The 22852-nt window shown below is 41.6% G+C and overlaps 9 protein-coding genes across 9 annotated transcripts; 5 read left to right on the top strand and 4 right to left on the bottom strand.

Moving 5' to 3' along the window:
* Positions 1-643: 643 nt before the first annotated feature.
* LOC135438673 (chymotrypsin-2) lies at positions 644-1564 on the bottom strand. The gene has a single exon (XM_064697067.1). The coding sequence runs from the start codon at positions 1533-1535 to the stop codon at positions 717-719; it is 819 nt and encodes a 272-aa protein (XP_064553137.1). The 5' UTR covers positions 1536-1564; the 3' UTR covers positions 644-716.
* Positions 1565-3349: 1785 nt separating this feature from the next.
* Positions 3350-4246, top strand: LOC135438573 (chymotrypsin-2). Its single transcript, XM_064696928.1, has one exon. The coding sequence runs from the start codon at positions 3387-3389 to the stop codon at positions 4191-4193; it is 807 nt and encodes a 268-aa protein (XP_064552998.1). The 5' UTR covers positions 3350-3386; the 3' UTR covers positions 4194-4246.
* On the bottom strand, positions 4213-5182 carry LOC135438572 (chymotrypsin-2). The gene has a single exon (XM_064696927.1). It carries the CDS (start codon positions 5139-5141, stop codon positions 4269-4271), a length of 873 nt encoding a protein of 290 aa, XP_064552997.1. The 5' UTR covers positions 5142-5182; the 3' UTR covers positions 4213-4268.
* Positions 5183-6593: 1411 nt separating this feature from the next.
* LOC135438327 (chymotrypsin-1) lies at positions 6594-7737 on the bottom strand. Its single transcript, XM_064696611.1, has one exon. It carries the CDS (start codon positions 7680-7682, stop codon positions 6873-6875), a length of 810 nt encoding a protein of 269 aa, XP_064552681.1. The 5' UTR covers positions 7683-7737; the 3' UTR covers positions 6594-6872.
* A 1068-nt stretch (positions 7738-8805) lies between these two features.
* Positions 8806-9897, top strand: LOC135438522 (chymotrypsin-2). The gene has a single exon (XM_064696859.1). The coding sequence runs from the start codon at positions 8891-8893 to the stop codon at positions 9797-9799; it is 909 nt and encodes a 302-aa protein (XP_064552929.1). The 5' UTR covers positions 8806-8890; the 3' UTR covers positions 9800-9897.
* A 98-nt stretch (positions 9898-9995) lies between these two features.
* On the top strand, positions 9996-11720 carry LOC135438521 (chymotrypsin-2). The gene is made up of 2 exons (XM_064696857.1): positions 9996-10226; positions 10958-11720. The coding sequence occupies exons 1-2, from the start codon at positions 10030-10032 to the stop codon at positions 11583-11585; spliced, it is 825 nt and encodes a 274-aa protein (XP_064552927.1). The 5' UTR covers positions 9996-10029; the 3' UTR covers positions 11586-11720.
* An 830-nt stretch (positions 11721-12550) lies between these two features.
* Positions 12551-14009, top strand: LOC135438332 (chymotrypsin-1). Its single transcript, XM_064696616.1, has one exon. The coding sequence runs from the start codon at positions 12955-12957 to the stop codon at positions 13825-13827; it is 873 nt and encodes a 290-aa protein (XP_064552686.1). The 5' UTR covers positions 12551-12954; the 3' UTR covers positions 13828-14009.
* A 1735-nt stretch (positions 14010-15744) lies between these two features.
* LOC135438690 (chymotrypsin-2) lies at positions 15745-16857 on the top strand. Its single transcript, XM_064697098.1, has one exon. It carries the CDS (start codon positions 15764-15766, stop codon positions 16607-16609), a length of 846 nt encoding a protein of 281 aa, XP_064553168.1. The 5' UTR covers positions 15745-15763; the 3' UTR covers positions 16610-16857.
* A 2808-nt stretch (positions 16858-19665) lies between these two features.
* Positions 19666-20886, bottom strand: TwdlW (TweedleW). Its single transcript, XM_064697063.1, has 2 exons — positions 20707-20886; positions 19666-20624 (listed from the first exon to the last, which is right to left on the bottom strand). The coding sequence occupies exons 1-2, from the start codon at positions 20719-20721 to the stop codon at positions 19722-19724; spliced, it is 918 nt and encodes a 305-aa protein (XP_064553133.1). The 5' UTR covers positions 20722-20886; the 3' UTR covers positions 19666-19721.
* Positions 20887-22852: the final 1966 nt, after the last annotated feature.

Genomic DNA, 22852 nt, shown 5'->3' with positions numbered 1-22852 from the left:
CCAGTTTGTGGCATGTGGCTTGTCGTTGAGCTGTGGGTGGAGGTTGGAGTAGGTGGGCGAAATGCCGCTTTGCAAGCCCCCGGCTGAGCCGGGCCTTTACCACAGTCTTTGAATAATTTTTAATGTGCAGCCAAATGGTCCTTGAATTTGGCTGTAAGTCCTTATTTGCTCTTAATGAGTGCCAAGCTCAAATTTCTGTGCAGTTTGACATAGAACGGGCAGCCAGCGATTAGTAGCAGGGAACACAGTTTGACCTTTAAATGCACCTTAAGGAAGAGGATCTGCTCTAGAGTCTTGCATGGTTCTGTGCCCAAAAACGTGCTCTTCTCCCCGTTGCATGTTAAGCTTCGTTTGTTTTAGCAGGAACTGGGGAGATGTACAAAAAAAGAGTACTCTTCTGGATATGTTCATATATTGAGAGATATGGTCAGGAGGTTGGTATCGATATTAATCGATTGAGTGGAAATGGGCAGGTTATCGATGAGTGGGAGCAAACTTGATCTTTGTGTGACAGGAACTTAGCTCTTATGTCTCAGAGTCCCTAAGATCGACTGAGAGCGATGAGCAGACTCGACAGGTTCGACTCGCCTGCTGATTAAGAATTATTATACTTTATGAAATCGAAAAACCAATCTTCTGCTGGTACAGCAATTAACTAAATCACACACATACTTTTACTGACAATAACTTAAACTAATAATAGCTAACCATTGGTTTTAGTTAGACGTTAAATTAATTATCTGCTGTTGCACACTCGCACATTTGCCATTGCCGCTCATAACGCGCCGCATCCACTCTCTGTAGTAACGCGCATCCATAAAAACGTCGGGCACACCCTGAGCACAGGGCACCATAAAGTTGAGTATGCCAATTAGTTGGCCGTTGTGGACTAGCGGACCGCCAGTGTCGCCATGGCAGGCACCTATGTTTTGTGCTCGAAAGGCGCAAACATGACACGCCCCCAGCTGAAGATCCTCGTAGGCGGCGAGTCGCGTCTCGCATTCCTGCCGCGTGATATGCTGCTGTTGCACGCGTTGCAGCAGCGTGGGCGTGGAACCGCCCGCCGACTGTGTGCCCCAGCCAGTGAAGAGCAGTTCCGCGGTTCCCACAGGCCAGGATGCATGCGCCAGCGCCACGGGCTGCGTGAGTGCATCATAGCGAATGCTCTCGTTCAGCCGGAGCAGGGCAATATCATTATGGTACTTGGGCTGGTCGTAGTTGCAGTGCACATAGATAGCCGAGGGATAGTGGAGAGCACCTGGTTGAGTATAGCGTATGGTGCCCACAGCCACGCGCAGGCGATCCGCTGGCCAACCGCTCACACAGTGCCCCGCCGTGAGTGTCCAGCTTGCTGAGAGGATGGCCCCGCCGCACAAATGGCTGCCCGCCAGAGTTTGCAGTGAGATCTGATAGGGTGCATCGCCCTCACCAGCATTCTGACCGCCCACAATGGAGTCGGCGGAGCGTGGCAGCAGCAGCAGCAAGACGAGCAGCGGGTATATCAGCGGCAACAGGCCGCGTCCGTGTCGTGTCATATTTGATATCCAAGTGCAGACTGAGCGCTCAGCACTGTCGACAATTGGTTATGTTCATCCAAACGATAAGGTATATCGACTTTGGAGCCAATCTGATCATAACTGTATTCGGCCTGGACAATAAACTGATTTTTTACGATCAGTTTGATAAATGGTCAAGCAATAGTCGATCAAATTTGGCGCTAAATGTCAAAACAATCGCAAAATATGATAATTATAGATCGTAAGATAAAAACTTGGTGCACACGAACTGGACTCTGGTCTACAAGAAGCCCACCTACTGAGTGTGATTTAAAGGGAATACCAATAGATTGATCATGATTGTGTTCTATTCATCCGAATTTAGATTCCATATTATGCATGGATATAGTATTGTTTTTATCTACACGTATATCCTGTGACTATGATAAACATTTCGGGGAAGATGAGTTGTTTAAGTGAGCCCGTTATGTTGGCAACTGAACAACGAAGATCCGGGCTCGAGTCCTTTACTGGAGTTTGTATACAGAATGGTCTTGGCTAAAGTCAAATGTTGACAGTGTTCAAAAAGCTGATAGTTAATAACTTTTATGTCCTATACTAATAATAATAAAACTTCCAAGCCTAATTTTAATCTTAGTCTCTTAATTAAACGGCAAACTAGGTCGATAATATGTTGTCTATATATATCTTTATATATCACATGCATATGTGTATATGAAACAAAAAATAACATTTATTTATGCAATGCCGAACTTTAAATACCCTTGCAGGTGTATGTTAGATTTCTCTAAAATCAGCACTAATAATCGGGCGTTCGATCATTAGATACTTTAGTTGGACTAATGTAGAAAGGATTTTGCTCTTGTGTTAGGAGCGTAATAAAGCTCGCAGCTGATGAGTTTGGTTGAGATATCTTACCTATATCTTACCAATAAAATACACTCTCGTGCTCAATGTTATCTTTACCTAAAATTCGCAACGAACGGATATGGATTCATCAATATTTTGTGGTTGGGTCCCCTCAGGGGGTATTATAATATTGTTATGAAATGTGTAATGCCCCATAAAGTGTATTACTCCTGATCAGCAGCCGAGCTTATATAGCCATGTCCGCCTGTCAATCTGTTTGTTTCTATGCGAACTAGTTTCTCAGCCTCAAAGCTAACGTCTTGAAACTTTGCATAGGTGCATCTTTCTGTTGCAATAACTATATATGTCGAAACCGACAGGTCTAAAAGTAGGATCTTGTATGGACAACTTTTTTGCTTACCACCTTGGTACTCATATCCTATTAAGATCGCATATTTACATTATTTTGCTCTATAGGAAGAACTGGTCGAAAATTGAATTTTTAGTGAGGCAAATCTTTTAAATCTTCGGCGTGCCAAAGATATGCGTACTTTCTCGTTTATCTTAACAAAATCATTTCTCGATGGTTGGATCGGTTTGGGCTTCGCTTCGGTTGTTTCTTGAGCAATTGTTAATACCGGATTTGAACCGGTTTGGTCAAAAACCAGTCTGCAGCCTTATTTATCACACATTTTGCCAGGCGTATAAATAATATAATAATCATAATAAATCTAGTTTCCTATTAACATCAAACCAAGCGGCCTGTTGATAAGGCAAGCGAATGGGTTTATAAGGACTGGACCTAGCTAGGTAAAAACCCAAATACCTAATGTCACTTAAAGGTAATACGAATACCGAATAGCCCGGCTATCGCTAGACTGGGCTATGGCTCTATTGCAATCATAAACTGTCCAAGGCGTTCATAAAATCTGCCTGATAAAAGTCGGTTAAAAAACCTCCGATAAAACTCCTAGCAAATAATACTGTGCTTAGTTTGCGTTAGTTTCTTGGACGGAAAAGATGAAGTTGCTCCACTTTTGCCTAATATTTTTACTGCTGCAGCAGCTAACTGTGGCCAAGCGTTTACTGGACTTGGATGCTGCCAACGCTGGCCAACTCTCCGACCAGGGTCGCATTACGGGCGGTCAGACGGCAGAGATTGGATTTGCCAAGTATCAGGTGTCGCTGCAGCCCGCCCTCGGGTATCACAACTGTGGCGGTGCCATTCTGAACGAGCAGTGGGTTATCACGGCTGGTCACTGTGTGGTCGACTATCCAAACGAGTTTATTGTGGTGGTCATGGGCACCAATCGCTATGCGGAACCCGGCGCCATCCACTACCCTGCGGAGAAGCATGTGCACTGCATGTACGATATACCCTATATGCACAATGATATAGCCCTGCTGAAGCTCACCGAGAACATAACCTTCAATGAGTTCACACAGCCCATAGAGCTGCCCGTGGGTCCGGTGCGTGAGGGCGCGGAGATTGTGCTCACCGGCTGGGGCGCTGAGGAGGCCAATGGCAATGCTAACGAGAATCTGCAAAAGCTGAGCTTGGGTTTTGTCAAACTGGATGAATGCCTGGATATATTCAATCAGACCAGCAGCATGGGCGTGGGACACATTTGCACCTTCAGCAAAGAGGGTGAGGGTGCCTGTCATGGCGATTCGGGTGGACCGCTGGTGAGCGATGGTCATCTGGTTGGTCTGGTCAATTGGGGCCGACCCTGTGCCAAGGGATTTCCGGATGTGCAGGCCAATGTGTACTACTATCTGGACTGGATCAGGAACGTCATCAGCGGCAACGCCAAGTGCAGCACCTGAACTGCTCATGAAATAAAGATTTAAATAAACTTGTATTGTATTTTATATAGAAATTGGGTTTTCTTTTTATTTCAATCACACGCCATAGTTGCTGGCGTAGCAGTGGCACGCCTTGCAGGTGGACTCCGCCTGGGTGCGCCTGATCCAATCGCGATGATAAAGCACCGAGGCATAGTTGTCCGGATAGCCAAGTGCACAGGGATGTCCCCAATTGACTACGCCATACAGTACGCCATCCCAGGCCACCGGACCGCCCGAGTCGCCATGGCATGCGCCCTGACCCTGGTCCGTTAATGTGCATATGTGTCCGGGTCCATTATTCGGATCGATGCCCATTATCTCCTGGCAGCTGTTGTAGTCCACATAAGTCACCGTCGCCTGCTGCAGCACATCGGGCGTATCGCCCCACAAGACCGTCGAGCCCCAGCCGGTGAGCAGCAGCTGCGAACCGTTCGTGAGCGGCACATCAGGCAGGATTGCCGGCTTTGTGTATTCGTTCCACACAATCGAATCGTTCAGACGTATCAGGGCAATATCATTGTGATATTCGGGAAAATTATAATTGCAGTGCACCCAATATTCCTCGACAAAGTATTTGGCATCCGGTTGCTGCCAGCGCAGGGTGCCCGTCGCGACGCGCAAATAGGGCGGATTATAGCCATAGACACAATGGGCTGCGGTCAGCACATGGCGCTCGTCAATGATCGATCCGCCGCACATATGATCCCCGTACATGCCCTGCAGCGAGATTTGATAGGGTGCCTGACCCAGCTGGGCCTCGCTGCCGTCCACCACGCGCCCCTCAATGTCCTTGACCGAGCGGGACCACTGCTCCAGCCGTTCGGCAGACATCTTGCCCAGCCTCTTGGCACAGGCCGGTTCGCTCTGGCTGAGCAGGCACAGGGCCAGGCACAGGATTGCCGCAGCACTTCCACAACATTTAAACATTCTGACGGCTCAATCTGTGAACACGTATTAAACGCGCCTCCAGATCGTGATTTTCCTTTTATACTCGCACAAATCAAGACATATCGCCCCAGTTTTATCATAAATCGGATTGGATGTTGTCCCACATGTTGATATCTGGCCCATAAAATGATATAGACGCGTTCTGATTACGATTTTGTGGGAGGTAATTAATATCGCAGTCGGACACTATGTTGATGACTCGTCAACTCCAAGAACCCTAAAAAAAGGAACAGCAGCAAGAGACGCAGATACCCTGGGAAAATACCCCGGAAAAAGCTATTACCATATCTTTTTTAATTAAATTAAAGAAATCTGCAGGATGCATTTTTTTAACACTTCGGAAACTAGAATGGAAAAATCTTTTTAGCATACTTTTGGGCTTGGCATTGTAAAGTGTTATCCACTAAGATTTGGTTCTGTGCTAAACTAATATCTTCGCTAAAAGAAAGGATCAGGCAGAGGACGGAAATCGCACTGGAACTTCAATTCAAAGCTTGGGATAGGGCGCTTATTTAATTCGGAATCTATACACTAGCCTAGAATTTAAAACCGACTCATAGTTGTTCAGTATTGTCAGCATTAATTTAGCCATTGTTATATTTATAGTAATTCTCGATGAAGAACCTGTTCAAGTCAGGTAAATGAAAAACGAGGATAAGAGTTCGAAAAAGATTCTTGGAATATGAAGGATGGTAAGAAATTATTATTTTAGAAAAATTTGCAACCACGTCAAACTTTGCACATCTTGGATATCTCCAGAATAAATGTACATGTAGAAAAACTGAAATCTCTTATGTGTAAAAATGCAAGTGATACCGAATTTGTAATCCGCACCAACTTCAGACATATGCAAGGGCCCTATATATTTCCACAAAAAATAATATTGCCATTTGTCTTCACGTTGGGTGGATTTATTTGGACCTGCCAAAGCATACATTATGGTTGACAAAAGAAACAAATCAAAAGAAAAGTGTTAAATTATTATTGTTTTATTTTAAATTTATATGCATATTTTCAATCATTCATCTTTATTGAATAAAATTAAATTAAATAAAAAAATTTAATATTGTCGCACGTTTGGAACCGGCGACTTTCCGCTTGATAGTCTGACGCTGAGACACCTTATCCATGTAGGTCCTTGTCTTATATGGCCGCGATATTATATGCATAATAATTTTAAATACACAAACTGTGTCCCTCATATTACCAGACTTGCAGCAGGTGGATTTTTTGACCCAAAAGGAAACTCCTGAAAAAATTTCAAACTTCTAGCCCTTGCCGTTTGTATAGATATAAATATAAATATATATATATATTATGTATACTATATATACTTTTATTTGAATGAAGTTAAATCTTTTCCTATAAATAAATCAATTTAAAAATAATTTAATGTTAAAAATACAGATTGTCTATTTATGTTTTAACCCGGAAATACAATAATGATCAAATCAAGAAACAAAGTCAAAATAAACCATGTTCATACCCTGTAAAAGCGAAGCAGATATCAATTAATACTTTTAGCGCAATAACTTTTATTAACCTCTGAATAATACTCAATTAAAGCACACAATTTTCCGATAAAAACAAAACCATAAAAGAGTTGAATGTCCATTAGCAGACAGGACTTTAAACTGTCCGAGCTTCAATTGTAACAATGATCAAGCAATTATTTATATAGACCCTCACATAAATAAATAAATAAATAAATCAATTTACTCTCTGCTTGCAACCGGCAATGGTGCGTCGTATCCAGTCCGCATAGTAGATGGTATTTGCATGCATATCCGGCTTGCCAACGGCACAGGGTGCACCCCAATTGACCACGCCCACTAGCTTGCCCTGCCACATGAGCGGGCCACCTGAGTCGCCGTTGCAGGCGCCCTCACCCTCCCGCGTATAGGTGCAAAGGTGTCCAATGTCGACGCCATCGGTGTAATCCCAGGCTGCCCTACACTCGGCACGATCGATGATCGTCAGGTTGATCGTCTGCAACTGCTGCTCGGCCGGATAATTGAGCTCGGGTGCACCCCAGCCGGTCAGGATGACCGTAGCACCAGCTGGTGGCTGTTGTGCACTCAGTGCGGCAGCTTGGGTGCGCTCGTTCCACACAATCGACTCGTTCAGATGGAGCAGTCCAATGTCATTGGCATAGACGGCCGGTATATCGTACATGCTGTGCACAATAGCCTCGTCCACATAGAGCATCTGTCCCGGAGCAAGCCTATCATTTGTGCCCACTACAATGCGCAGCTCCTCGATGGCAAAATCGAGGGCACAATGGCCGGCGGTCAGGATCCAGCGCTCATCGATGATGACTCCACCGCAGATATTTGTTTGCCAACTTGTTTGTATCGAGACCTGATAAGGTGCCGCACCCTCCGCCGCCTCCTGGCCGCCAACAATTCGATTGCTGTGCGTTTGATATTTATAATGGATACGCTTGGCCCGCGTGACGTCAATGGAACTGCCCAGCAATAGACACAGGCACCAGAGCCAAGACCAGATCAATGCAGACATGAGGAGGTGAGTACGTGTGCGGACTGCAATTAATGACCAGCAATGAAAAATGGAATGTTCCCAGTCGAAGCTTTTATATGCATGCGCTACACTCAGAGAAAAACTATGTTCGCTATACGAAAATGACTGGAATAGAATTTAGGCGGGTATTTTTTGAGACTGTGTTTTTTCAAGCATAACTCTATGATATTAACAGCTGGATGCAATAAACTAGGTTTTCGTATAGTATAAGACTATTTCGCTTTTTGGATATCGTCCGCCATCCCCATAAAATTTGGAAGGTAGAACCGTCCACTTTGGTATATGGTTTTACAAAGATCGGACAATAAACACCGAAGTTAATTAAGAATGCATTACGCATTCGTAGTGTGGGACTGAGGCAACACAGCCGCTGCATAAAGTTCAGTTCGAGTCTTAGCTTATATTTTTTATCCAATTTGAAAGAAAACAATTTAATTTATTTCATTAACATGAAGGAATAATAAATTATTTTATTATTTATGAATTCTTGTATTAATGTATTTTTTATATTTTTGTTTTTTTGAATAATATTGCGCGGTTCTTCTTTAGGTTTAGCTGTTCTCTTTCCGACAACATTATTTGTCCGATAAAATTTGGAATTACAGGCCTTTAACGATTTTGTTTCGAGAACGATTAAAACCTTAATATTAACTATACTTGATTGAAAGGAAATCGTTACAAAAATAATAAATAACAGGTAATAAATGATAAGTAATAAAAAATAATAAATAATAAATAGAAAATAGAAAATAATACAAATAACAAATGTGGACCAGATCGTAGTTGGATAACTCTTTAACACTTAAGTAAACTTTTCTTTACCTTTTTCTGCGGTGTACTAAACCTTTTATCGCATCTGGAAAGTTTTGGACAGCGGCTATCGCGCACTGTTTTAACCAAGCAACTGGTCAAATCTTTATGAATGTAAATAAAGTCCATATCAGTTGCATATCTTTACAATGTGCAGGATAAAACCCACACGGTAAATGCGCTCAATTGGAGGGCCTATAAACTAGCCAACGATAGAGCCAGCTATATAGGGGCTGGCTGTGGCGAACTATTAAGCACATCATGCCCGCCTCCACCAGGCGCAATGAGTGGCCGAAACTTATCGTGCCGCCTTAGTTAAAGGCCATAACCACAGCCGATAAGACATGTCCGATGTGTAATTCCGGAGCAAATCGTGAATGAATTTCAGTTTCAATTCAAGACTTACAACAATGGCATCAGTTTCCAGATCAGCTATGCAGCTCAGCCTCTGCCAGCTGATGCTGCCCCTGCTGCTGCTCCAGCTACTGCAGCCGCTCCCCATTGATGCTCTGCGCTTGCGCGGGGAACAGTTGCTGCCGGGTGAAGCAGCTGAGCGCCTGCATCCGAATCCGAGGCTAGCACAGGGCCGCGTTGCGGGTGGCCAGTTGGCGGCGGTGGGCGATTGGCCCTGGATTGTCAACATACAGAATCAATTTGGGTTTCCCTTTTGCAGTGGCGTCATCATCGATGATCTGTGGATCTTGACCGCCGCCAGCTGTGTGTCCGGTTTGCGTCCCCGCAATTTGGTGGCCGTAGCCGGAACCTTGGCGAGCTATAATACCTCCGCACCGGGTTACTATGTGGATCAGATTCATGTGCATTGCAACTTTGATAAGCCGCTGTATCACAACGATATTGCGCTGCTGCATTTGAGTGGCGCCATTGAGTACAATGATGTGACGGCCAAAGTAGAGCTCTCGGAGCTGGATGAACTGGAGCAGGGCGAGCCTCTGAGCTTTGCGGGCTGGGGCACAGAGGAACCAAGTGGCAGCAATTCCCAGTATTTGCAGCAATCACAGGGCACTTACCTGCCCGTCGACGAGTGCCGCACCGTGCTGGACAACACTGACGATGTGGATCTGGGTCATGTCTGCGTCCAAATGGACGCGGGCAAGGGCGCCTGCCATGGCGATGCCGGCGGACCGCTTATCAATGCCCGGCAGCAGCTGGTGGGCATCGGCAACTGGGGTGTGCCCTGCGCCCGTGGCTATCCGGATGTCTACAGTCGTGTGGCCTTCTACAACGATTGGATACGCACCATCACGACAGGCTGTGGCCTAGCCTAGAGTATATAAACATGTGACCATATTTGGGCCGCATTATCAGCTCTTGATTTCTTGTCTTGCCGCAATAAAATGTTATGCGATTTTTATGTACCCAGCAATTTTTCTTTGGTTTTATTCTGATTGATATTAGCCCCAAACTTTATGGCGGGTCATTAATATCCAATTCGTTGTTTAGCTGCTTGCCATGGACGTTACCTTCAGATCAGTCCACTTTTAACTTAGCTGCCAACATGTCTTACCAAATCGGAGCGTTGCTCTTCCTGCAGCTGCTGCTGCTGTCGTTGTCCTCCTCGCAGGCCTCACATCAGCGTCGCGTCTTTCAGTCGGTGCCCGCGTCCAACTTGAATTCCAATTCGCGTATTGTTGGTGGTGGCTTGGCTGCCTTGGGCTCAGCCCCCTACCAGGTGTCCATACAGAATTCCATGGGGTACATATTAAATTCATTATTTAGTTTCTCGATAATATAAAAGATACTAGATACACGCGGTATTAGTGATTCAATTTTTCAAGTTTACGGGCTCGAATCCCAACCTAGTTTATGCATCTATATTGAGGAGAGAGTTTGTTTTAAAATCAAATTTATAACTAAACTAAATACATTAAGTATAAAAAATAATAATATAAATAAATAGTAATTAGAATAAAAATACGAATAATATTAATAACAATAATAATAAATATTAATATGAAAATAATTATAACAAAAAGATAAAAAATGTAAAATTATTATGTATATAAACTATATAAAACGATATAATATTATAAAACCAAGAAAAATATAAACATAAATTTAAAGCATAACAAACATATTTGAAAAACAAGACAAGATTGAAAAAAAGAAAAATGAGCATAAAAATGTTGTCCGTTAAGGAAAAAATAGAAGAAAATCAACAATGGAGAACAAAGACCCAAAAAAAATTTTAGTGTATAAACATAAAAAAATCAAGCATATATATGTATGTGTATATATATATAAATATATATCTATATATTATATTGTATAGCAAGTGTTCAATGCTTAAACTTTAAACGGACACATTAGTTTTAATAAGTCCTGTGTCAACTTAACCTTACCTAACCTAACCTCACTTTAACCAACCTAACCTCACTTTAACCAACCTAACTTAACTTTATCTTCTTCTCTTCAACTTCTTACAGCAATCACATGTGTGGTGGCGCCATTATACACGATCAGTACATCCTGACCGCGGCTAGCTGCCTGGCGGGCATGCGCAAAAGCAATGTCAAGGTGGTCATGAGCACCAACGATTGGGCTGGTCCCGCCTGGGAGTACTACGTGGAGGAGATAATACTGCACTGTAAGTTCGATCAGCCGCTATATCATAATGATATTGCACTGATCAAAATGCAAACCCTGGTGGCCTACGATGAGGTCACGCAGAACATAACAATCGCCGCCCTCGACGATCTGGTGGCGGGGGACAAGCTCAAGATGACAGGTTGGGGCAGCACATCGGAGAGCGGTGAATATGAATTTGATCTAAGAGAGCTGGAGGTGACCTATGTGCCAACGGCCAACTGTAATTCAACCTATGGTCACACCAGCGATCTGGACATTGGACATCTGTGCGCTGTGGGACGGGTGGGCGCCGGCGCCTGTCATGGCGATCACGGCGGGCCGCTGGTCGACAGCCAAGGTCGCCTGGTGGGCATTGGCAACTGGGGCGTGCCCTGTGGCTACGGATTTCCAGATGTATTTGCGCGCGTCAGCTTCTACTACGATTGGATTCAGTCCACAATCAATGGCTGCGGCATAACCAAGTAGTCGCTCTGGCCTCTAATCTTTGCCAGACGTCTGGACGATGGTAATCAGCATGAACTACAAGGTATACTTTGTACCCAAGAAAATTTATGCATTGCCAAAATACACTCCCTTCAATAATATACGTTTCAAAATTGACTTGTCATCTTGTTTAATACACTGTGACAAATGTTGGCTCAAATTTTTTAAAACTATTTAGCTGTATATACAATAGTTGTTCACTTGAATTTATGTTTGCAAAACATCTTAAACTAAAAAAAAAACGTTTCCTAAACCATTATTTATAATTATATGTAGCTCTAATTGGTATTAAAGTAAAAAACAATAATTAATTAGAGTATTAAACTAACAACTAGACTGCGCTGATTAAAAAGTATCCCCCTAGACGCAAACCGGGTACTCCGCGCTTGTCCGCTGAACGTCTTTTAGCGAGAGAAACAAAGAGAAAGAGAGAGAGAGATAAAGAGGGCGAGTGAGATAGATATGGAGAGCAAGAGCATTATTTTGTGTAAAGCAATTTAATGTTGAAATCTAATTCTAATTAAAACAAAAAATAATCATTTGAGCTAAATTTTTAGTTGACACTTGGTGTTACTTTTTGCCATAAAGTAAAGAGAAAAAATTGAGTTTACTTGTGAAATTAAATTTAAATTCGAAATCAAACGAAGCCTAAAATGGTAAGTGATTAAATTAAAACAAAGGCTGCTTTTAAACCGTTTCGAATTCGGAATCCCAATTTATTTTTTACTAAGTGCAAAACTCTCAACGAAGCTAGTTGCCTAACAAAAGCCCAAACTTAGACCCATCCGAGCTGTATTTTTTCAACATAACAAACCAAGACATGAACCAAAATCTTGCTTACTGAATGTCAAATAAAAAGATTCCCACACCGAACAGGAACTTGGACCGTGAATCGACCGACTTTGCCTTGATTTCAAATTTTTTTACAGTGCACGACTGATTTGTTAATGAGTTCTCTATCTTTTTGGAATTATTCCAAACAGAAATTCATACTATTACTATGGGCTTTTGTTGTCTAATATTTAATTGGCAGTTCCGCTAGCCACAGATTACGACATTATCGCGTGTCTGGCAGTTCGCGATCAAAGTGCGGCCACGGGGCGTATGAGTAATTTGTTGTCATAGCTAAGATTTGATTGTTGTCATTCGCTTGGCCGCTGACGAGTGGCGGTACTTCTTCGGCTTTACGCGAATTCTGCCTTATCAGTGTATTGGCTATGGTAATGTCACTATCGGAACTTCCCCAGAATCGAGTTCAGCTCTTATCTTAACGATTCGCGTTTTCAAAGAAAGCTGCGAACAGATAAGCCGTAACAGGTAGCCGACTATAAAAGGAAAACGGTACCACTAAATGTCCACAATTCGAAATCGAAATTCGAAAAGCAAACAATATACCCTATATAAGATGAAGCTGCTAATTTTACTTAACGTCGCGCTGTTGATCGTTGCCCAGTGCGAGGCACGCGAACTAGGATCAGGTCGACAGTTGAGCCGCCAGCTGGATTTGGATGTGGTGCGTCCCGAGTCACGTATTGTGGGTGGCACCGATGCACCTGAGGGCTGGGCGCCCTATCAGGTCTCCATAATGAGCACATTTGGCGAACATGTCTGTGGAGGCAGCATTATAGCCGAGCAATGGATTCTGACAGCCGCCCACTGCCTGGAGTGGCCCATACAGTATCTTAAGATTGTCACCGGCACCAATGATTATACAAAACCGGGCGCGGAGTATCTGGTGGATGCGGCCAAGAAGCACTGCCAGCATGATCAGCCCATCTATCACAATGATATTGCGCTTATACACACGGCCACGCCCATTGTCTATAATGAACGCACACAGCCCATCAAATTGGCGAGCGTGGATAGTTTGAAAGCAGGCGATAAAGTCACACTAGCCGGCTGGGGCAGCACCAAAGCCTGGGGCAGATATGTTACCCAGCTGCAAAAGATTGATCTGGCCTATGTGGAGCACTCGAGCTGCAAGTCGAAGGTGCGCAATGCCACCTGGGTGGGCGAGGGACACATCTGCAGCTTCACCAAGGAGGGCGAAGGCTCCTGCCATGGCGATTCAGGCGGCCCGCTGATCGATGCGAATCAAACGCTTGTCGGCATTGTCAATTGGGGTGAGGCATGCGCCCTGGGCTATCCAGATGTCTATGCCTCGGTGGTATATTATCTCAACTGGATCAGCGAGATGATGACTGAGCAGGGCAAGGCCTGTTAGGAGCTGCTAGGCACAGAGCGCAGTAGGAACAAAAGCAAGGCGAATAAAAGCCAAACCGAACAAAAATTAGATGTTAATACATATATACTTATACAGCTTTAAAGACTTTAGACCTTAATTCCAAATATTGTTAATTTTATCATACATACATATATCGCAAAAGAATAAAATATTTATGAACAAATTATGAACCTGTAAAACCAACCATCGTTTATTTATCGCTTTATTAACTTGTTTTGGAAAACGATCAGTCGAAGATCCTTTTTGCCGAAGTTCCCCTTACCCAAACTGAACTCTTAGTCATAAAAATTATATCGAAGCGCATGGCTAATTGTCAAATGACTCAAATAATTGTCTATTATTAGCTAAGTCGGCTACCAAAAGCGAGCACCAGTTGGGTAATTATCGGCTGATAAGCATACTAAGCATACTATACTTATTATCTAACACACAGCTGGGAGCTAGCTACTAATAAACAACAACCAAATCAAAAATAAAAAACTAAACTGAATTAGTTCTAATCAGTCCCTAAAACTAATTATTATAAACTAATAATAACTAATTATTATTACGCGCAGTTTAGAAACATTCAACCTAACCTATAAGGTATTCAACTTTCAATCTCTACACAGGCAATCCAAACTGAACACTAAGTTTTGAAATGTATTGAAATATACTACTATTACTCAGTTTACAATGTTATTGCGTATGAGCTCTGCTCAAGAACTCTCAACCTAACCTATAAATGCCACCATATTTATAAAATTTGGCTAGGGTATTACAAGCTTCAAAGCCTAACCTAGCCAAATACGAAAAAATTACGAATGAAATTTATTTAAATTTGTTGATATTTTTATTGATTTTAAGACGAAGTTTTGCTTATGCTCAATAACTCTCAACCTAACCTTAAAATACCACCCTCCTGTAAATTTATCTAAGGAATTAAAAATATTAAAATCAAAGCCTAGTTAAATCCCAAAAAAAGTTTAATTTTAAACTTAAGTAATAGCCTGGGATTTTTTATTATTACGTGAAACTTATGCTCGAGAACTTTGAACATAACCTATAAATGCAGATATTTATATTATGAAATTTGGCCAAGATATTACAGATGTAAATGTAAGTTGAAATTTGTTTACATTTTTAAATAGTTATTTACATTTTTAATTATTTATTTACATTTTTAAATATATATATCTTTATTTTTCTTAAAGATTTTCTTAAACTTTTAACCTAACCTATAAATGCTTGATAATGTTTGAATACTTTTAGTGTTTGAACTTGAAATTCCAATTTTATATATATTTTGAACCAAAACTTAAGCCTAGAAAAACAAATTAGTCAATTTAAAATTAATGCCGAATTGGATTATTTAAAAATAAATAAATAAATAAGATCATTTTATTTGTACAGTAAATATTTATATATGTAGAAGCTGATTCTGCATAAAATCTATAGCTTAAACCTTTGAGACCTAAGGACAAGGTTGTGAAAGATTTCAAATGTGGCTAACCAAAGTCTCACACCGGACCAAGGCGTTGGTTCAAACCGTAAACCGAAACACTCTAAATTTCCCTTGTGTTTTTAGATTTGTTTACAAAAATGAAAATCAAAAAAACAATCAAACCCGGAACCCTTGCTGTACAACGTACTCTTTAAACTACAATCTATAGATTATATATAATCCTATTTCAAGAAAAATTCAAGGGTTACCAATCAAAGTTAGGCTATCTATCATGGACTGCTTATGTATTCCATTTACACGCGTGTTCCCAGCGTGAACACCCACCTTATCTACAGAGACCTTATTTATATGTAGTATATACGGACAACCCCTGCCAAATCTAGAGCTTACGTGACGCGCATATCAAGCGGGCACTCCAAGAAGCCATAAAAGCAACACCTCGTGGCATGCCACATCCAGTCCACATACAATATGCTGTTGCTGCTGCTGCTGCTGACCATGTCGCTCCTTGTGGCTCGCTCCGTGCAGCTGGAGGAGTTGCTTTATCCGCCCCAATACACCGGCCAGCGCATTGTGGGCGGCGAGGATGCACCCGAGGGCATGGCGCCCTATCAAATATCGTTGCAGGGCGCCAACAGTGGCCAACATTCCTGTGGCGGCGCCATCATTGATGAACACTGGATACTGACCGCGGCGCACTGCATACACCGCAAAGCGCCTAATGCATTCCGTGTGCTCACCGGCACACAGGATCTGCAGCAGAACGTGTCCAAATACTATTATCCGGACAGAATCATCGAGCACTGCGGCTATGAGCCGCGCAAATACCGGAATGATATTGCGCTGCTGCATCTGAACGAATCGATTGCCTTCGACAATGCCACCCAGCCCGTGGAGCTGAGCCATGAGCCGCTGGTGCCGGGTGACTGGCTGCTGCTAACCGGCTGGGGCACATTGTCGCTGGGCGGCGAGGTGCCCGCCAAGCTGCAACGTCTAGAGGTGGAATATGTGCCCTTCGAGCAGTGCCGCGAGGCGCACGGCAATAGCAGCCACGTGGATATTGGCCATGTCTGTACTTATAATGATAAGGGGCGGGGCGCATGCCACGGCGACTCCGGCGGCCCCCTGGTGCACAATGGCAAACTAGTGGCGCTCGTCAATTGGGGCATGCCCTGTGCCAAGGGCAAGCCCGATGCCAGTGCCAGCATTGCCTACTATCATGACTTCATACGCACCCATCTCAGTCTGCACGAGTCCGAGGCAGCTGCTGCAGGGGAGGAGCAGCCAGTTTGGAGAAGTAAATCCCATTGCAATTGATCAAGGAATACGGCCTCAAGTTGTTGACAGTCACTTTATATGAGGCTAAGTAACCGAATCTCAGATAAACAAAATTAAAATACCCTCTGAAAGGGCATAAAAAAAGCTACTTAGTCTACACTAACCAATCAAAAGCTTGAAATTAGAAATTTAGATTTTTCCGTGTTTTACAATTAAATTTGGTTTTATAAAGGCGAAGATGAGTTTCTGAGCTTGCTATAAAGAGAAAGAAAATAATTTTTAATGAATTTGCAACGTTTTTTGTATACACACTCAGGAGCAAAGCCATCTCACAGCCACCACAAGCGCTGGTTTCTAACTTTAAATACCCCTCGAAAAAATCACCACCAATTACCACAAATAACTACAAATAGCTACTTTGAATGAAATTGTCGCAATAAGAGCACGAAACAAAAATCCATTCGTCTTGGATGTTAATTTAGTACACCTTGAATAATTGGCTCGATGCGGCTGTTTTCTGTTTGGAGTTTAGTTAATCTTTGACATGCAAAGGCGCCAGAATAAATCTCGAAACTGCTCAATAATTTGGCCACTCTTATTGTTGAGCCTGCCATTTTCATGTTTGGCTAAGTGTCAACGTGGTCGTGGAGATCATGGCAATGAATATGTCATAGCCGAGCCGGGTGCGGCGCCCTATCAGGTGTCCATAAATCACACTGAGCAGGGGCATTTGTGCAGCGGTGTCATCGTCGCCTTACATTGGGTACTTAGCTCCGCGCAATGCGTGCACGAGCTCGATTGGGCAAATGCCCGGATAGTTGCGGGCATTCAGGATCTATCGAATGCGCATGAAGCAGAAATCCATCACATCGACTATGTGATTATTCATGCCCTTTTCGATCCCATAACGCTAGTGAACGACATAAGTATGATACGCAGCAGATCGAAGTTCGAGTACTCGACCAATATCCGGCCCATTCAACTTGATTGGCAGACGCCGCCAACAGACGCCATCTTAAGGCTCACCGGCTGGCAGTGGGTAAATAAACCAAAAGCAAATGGGACCCAATTACGTACCGTAAAATTGAAAGCGATGTCATATAGAGAATGTTATTCGAAATCTGTATTATCGCACAATCAAAAAATAGACTTTGGACATCTGTGCACGCTAATTAACAATTTAAGTGGCAATCGCATTAAAGAAACTGGCAGTCCATTGGTCTATAATAAAAAACTGGTTGGCATATCCAGCATTAGTATCGTCTGCCTTTACCACTGCGACGAGTGCGATCCACTTGTCGCATCCAAAATGGCGTACTTCTACGATTTCATAATCGGCAAAATCCGTGGCTGTGCCAATTGTCCTCAGATTGAGGGATATACTGCTGCATACTTTCAAACATATTTTTAAATTTCCCTGAATTTAATGCTATTGGGTGTAAAACCGGTTCATTGTTATAATTGCAATATATATCGCTTAAATAAAGTCGAATCTTAAAAAAACGAGACAGTAAGGATATCTTCGACTAGCCGAAGATTCAATATCCTTGAATTCATTTTATGTACGGCTATGCACATATGTGGAAATTGTAAAGCTTGCAAATGCTGAGTTTTATGAAAATATCTTGGAAAACAGAATATTTAGCCAGAAAAAAACTCTTTTTTGGCCAATACTTCCTAGACAGCTATATGCTAAGAAGTGCGAATTTTGATTGGCTTAAATAAAAGCAGCATAGAGAAACTAATATATGCAAAATTTGGTCAAGATATCTTGAGAAGCAAGAAGTTTTTTATACAAGAGCTTGCATGTATATGATGGTCATAGTGGAACTAATAAGTCCCGAGTTTGGTCGAGCCGGTTTCCATGCAATAACCTTCGTTTCCGCTGGTCCGAACCGGCTAGGCAGAAAGACAGGCATATGCAAAGTTTCAAGACGATAGCTTCAAAACTGTCGGACATGCTTATAGGTATGGTCAGGTTTTCAGGAGTCCAATCAGATCTATCTATCCAAGGTCGGACTAAATTTTTTCGAGCTATTTATATTATACTAGCGGGTATAGCCCGGCCTTGCCCGTGGCACGTATGTTATAAAAACAATGTTTTCAAAAAGCTTTGAAAATGATTTTGAAACTGATCGGACGGGAATCAAACAACTTTTTATGCAAATCGAACAAAACTTAAAATTCACCAAAAAAATCTTTGAAATGCATTTTCCACCGAAGGAGTTTAGATTTTGCGACAAATGTGAAACACGTCTCAAATGATTTTTCTTATAGATGTTTGGAAATAAATTTGAACACAAAACGTCATTCACCAAATCTTCGACCCCCATTTGCACCAAGGAGGGATGGATTTTTCAAAAAGTGTGAAACACCCCTCAAATGAATTTGAACATAGTTCGTTGAAAATGAGTTTGGGGCCGATCGGATGGTAAACAAAAAACTTGCATACAACCATTTTCCGCTAATTAACCACTGTTGTGGGTGGAATTTCCCAAATAGCTGAAACACATATACATTAAGTTCTTATGTAGAGCTTTGAAAATAAGTTTGAAGCAAATCGGACACAACTTAAAACCCCCACAACTTAAAACCCCGTCTTAACGTGCACCTACATCACATAAGGAAACCAAGTGAAAATTTCAGCTTCCTAGCTCTTACGTTTTGGGCTGTGCGTTGATCACCAATCAGTCAGTCAGTCAGTCAGTCAGTCAGGACAAACAGTTTTATATATAGAGATTTACAATTTCAATATATTGGTTAAATAAAGTGACTAGTATCTAGCTATACAGCCTTGGAGGCCGACTGTCCGCAAAAAGAATCTTCCCAAAGGTCTTTTAAAATGACTGAAACCGATTGAATAGTAAACAAAAAGTCAATTAGTTAGTTAATCAGTCATGCAAAATCACTTTAGAATGTGAAACCTAGGTGAAAAACGCTGGAGCCTAAGAAAGCACGAAGCAAAACGAAATGCAACTGCATTATTTGAATACAATTGTGAACCTTTAATACAAACTGGTTTCAAATTGACTTACACATCTATAAAATTACTTATTTACTTAGACAACAACAACAACTCGCATTTATGAGTTCAACTGGGGGAATGTGACTAACTAACTAAGATTCGCACTGGTTGAGCAATGAAGATACTTTAGAACTGATTCGAGGGCAGATATTGATTGTTAATTGGGGCATTGATGTTGAGATTGCCGTTGCCCTCGATGGCCTGTTGCTGTTGCTGCTGCTCCTCTTCCTCCTCCTCGGGTGCGTCCAGAGAGCCCACGACCGAGGTAATTGGCGCCAGGCCCTCGTCGGTAATGGTGGAGCTGCCGCCCAACGCATCGTATTGGGTCTGAATCTGACGCTGGGCATTGAGCGCCTCCTCGGGCGTGCGATACTTAATGAAGAACACCTCCGGCTTGTTAATATGCTGTGGCGCATCGGCAATGGCATCCTGCAGATCAGCGGCCGTTGTCTTCTTGGCCAGCACATACACCACCGTCTTCTCCTGCTTCAGGGTCTTGGCCAGATTGAGCGCAGCGGCGCGGTTCGTCTGAGCGGGCGTCTTCACGAACAGGACGTTGTAGTGATTGCGCGGCTGCTGATTCAGCTGCTGCAGCTCATCCTGAATCTCATCGTCCGACTCCTCGGGCGCCGTGTGTATGAAGAAGTTCTTGGTGACAATGGGCTTCTTGGGAATGCGAACACGTGGACGCGACCGACGCGTCTGGGTCAGTGGAGCTGTCTGGAAATTGACTGGAAAATTGGCGGGCATGGGGAATGCGGCAGCAATGGGGCGCTGCTGCTGTTGCTGCTGCTGCGGCTGGTACTGGCCAGAGGGCGGCAGATAGGGCAATGGCACGGACAGCGGTGGCAGCACTGGATGGGATGACTGTGACTGCTGCTGCTGTTGCTGCTGCTGCAACTGCTGGTTAAGCAAATGTGCCACAACAGTCGGCTGCTGCTGCTGCTGCTGCTGCTGCCTGTAGTTGTAGCCTTGCTGCGTGAGGCTGATGTCGGCACGGGCCAGCGCCAAAGTGGCTACGAGAATCGTCTGGAAAAGAGAGCGTATATATCCCATTTAGATCCTATTGAAATCCATTAAATATATATCCCGCTTAATCCACAAAACGCACCACAAATATCTTCATGCTGTTGCTTAGGCTGGAACTTAGTTAGTTGCGACTCGCTGCGACTCTCGCTCGCTCTGTGGGTCAAGTGGTTGTGATGTTGGGTCAAGCGCTGACAACCTCTTTTATACGAGCCACGAAGCACGTCATGTTTAATGCGTGGTCGCCAACAAGTTTTTCTTTCAATCGGAAACAAATAATGAAACAGCAGCCACAGCAGCTGCTCAACAACAATAAAAATAATAATAATGAAAAAAATATATGGTTGCAACAGTCAGCATTGCATATTCATAAAGACAGAGCGGGATGGAGCGAGGCAGTGTGAACGGGAGGCAGCTAGTGTGGGGCGCTGAAACACTTTTGTTTTGGGGTGGCAAGTGGCAGTGGGCTTTTTTGTAACGCCTCACAACAGTCTTTGTTTGGGGCCAACAAATCAACTTGACAATGGCCAAAGCAAAGTTGTTTGTCTGCTTTACCCTTTAACTTAGCCCAGATAAACATTCGTTTATGTTAATGCAACTGATTCACATACAAATTTTCAATCACAACTAATATTATCTGGTTAAACTTTAGAAACTTTTCAGATAAGTTCCAACAGCAACTGTCCAATAGCCGGAATTGCATGCTAATGATACTATATTTAAGATATTTGTAGCTCAGCGTTTTAAGAATTTTTCAATCACACTAAAATAGGAAAAGGCTTGTTTTATGTTTATAATGATACAATTTTTAGGTCTAAATTGTAGCCAAATTAAACAATTTTAAAAAAATAGCATAATATTCCTCTCAATTAAAAAATATATAAGCTTTTATTAAAACACTGAAAGTTCTTTGATTAAATTTAATTAATTAATTATTTTCCTTAACAGTTATAAAATATTTATATTTAATTAAAACTTAATTTAATTAAATTATTAAAATATTAAAGACAATTATTAATTAACTAATTACATATTAAAAAATCAGCTTTACTATCAAAAATAATTTTACACAAAACGTCTTTAATTTTATTTTATTTTTTAGTAAATCAGAGTGTGCCAAATTAAATATATTAAAAAATGGATAAATATTAGTATAGTGGGCAAAACAACACGTTTGCCTTATTCAAGAATGTATATCTTCCTTGAACCTTACAAATCAATTTATCATTCGCACATGAGGTTTGTAATTCACCTATTTAAACTTTTTTAATTTATTTATTTTATGTTAATGGTCGAAAAAACGAATGTTAACTGATGTACTTAATACATTAGAATAGCAAAATTAAAAACTAAAAGTCTTAACAGAAAACATATATTTCTAATATCATCACCAACGGGATTGAGTTATTTTATTCGCCAGCGAGCTATGCCCTATTGTCAGAAACGTTATTAGAGTCTGCAGCTAAGAAGAATGGTATTATAAGTAAAAAAAAAAAAATGTCATACATAAAAATTAGATAATCTTAAGTAGGTATATTATTTAAGAATGAAAATTAAGTTAGAAAAGAATAACTTAGAAAAGACGGAGAAAATAGGGTATGAAAAAAGTAGAAAAAAAAGTAAATAAGCTATAGAATAACAAGTAATGCGCAACAATCCTCATATTTTGTGTATTTTCAATTCTGAATTCACCAATTATTTTGGATTTTATGTTGCTGTGATTTTAGACAAAAAGTCCAAAAGAAAATTATAACTTAATCTGAAATTAAGTACAAATTCTTTCTTAATTTTAGTCTTATTCACACTCGTGTTTGCTTCTTAGTACAGAAAAATTATTATTGTAATAATATTTACATTTTTTATATTTTTCATTATATATATATCAATATTTGAATATAGTAATTTTAATTTTTTAATTTTAATCTCTACTGTATTATATGTTTCCTCCGATTGTTTCGATTTCTAACAAAAAAGTGTGTCGAAAATGATAGAAAATAAAAAACTAGCCCATTAACACACACTTAATCAAGCAAATTCTTGCAAACTTTTATTAATTTAAATTAATTATGTCAAAAAAATAAAAATGTTAATTAACATATGAATAGAAAAAGTGTTAAAAATATAATAAAAAAAAACTTCGCAATTTGGTGGGCTGTCTAAAAATTTTGCACTTAAATTGAATGTCTCAGCCGATTGTTATGCAAATATCGATTGTCAGAGACGAGGTTACA

This window comes from Drosophila montana, unplaced genomic scaffold (genome assembly GCF_035044405.1).
Source record: "Drosophila montana isolate Dmon_TW-CO22-7 unplaced genomic scaffold, ASM3504440v1 contig_3848_1, whole genome shotgun sequence".
Lineage (NCBI taxonomy): Eukaryota > Metazoa > Arthropoda > Insecta > Diptera > Drosophilidae > Drosophila > Drosophila montana.
This window is presented reverse-complemented; position numbering and strand designations above follow the sequence as displayed.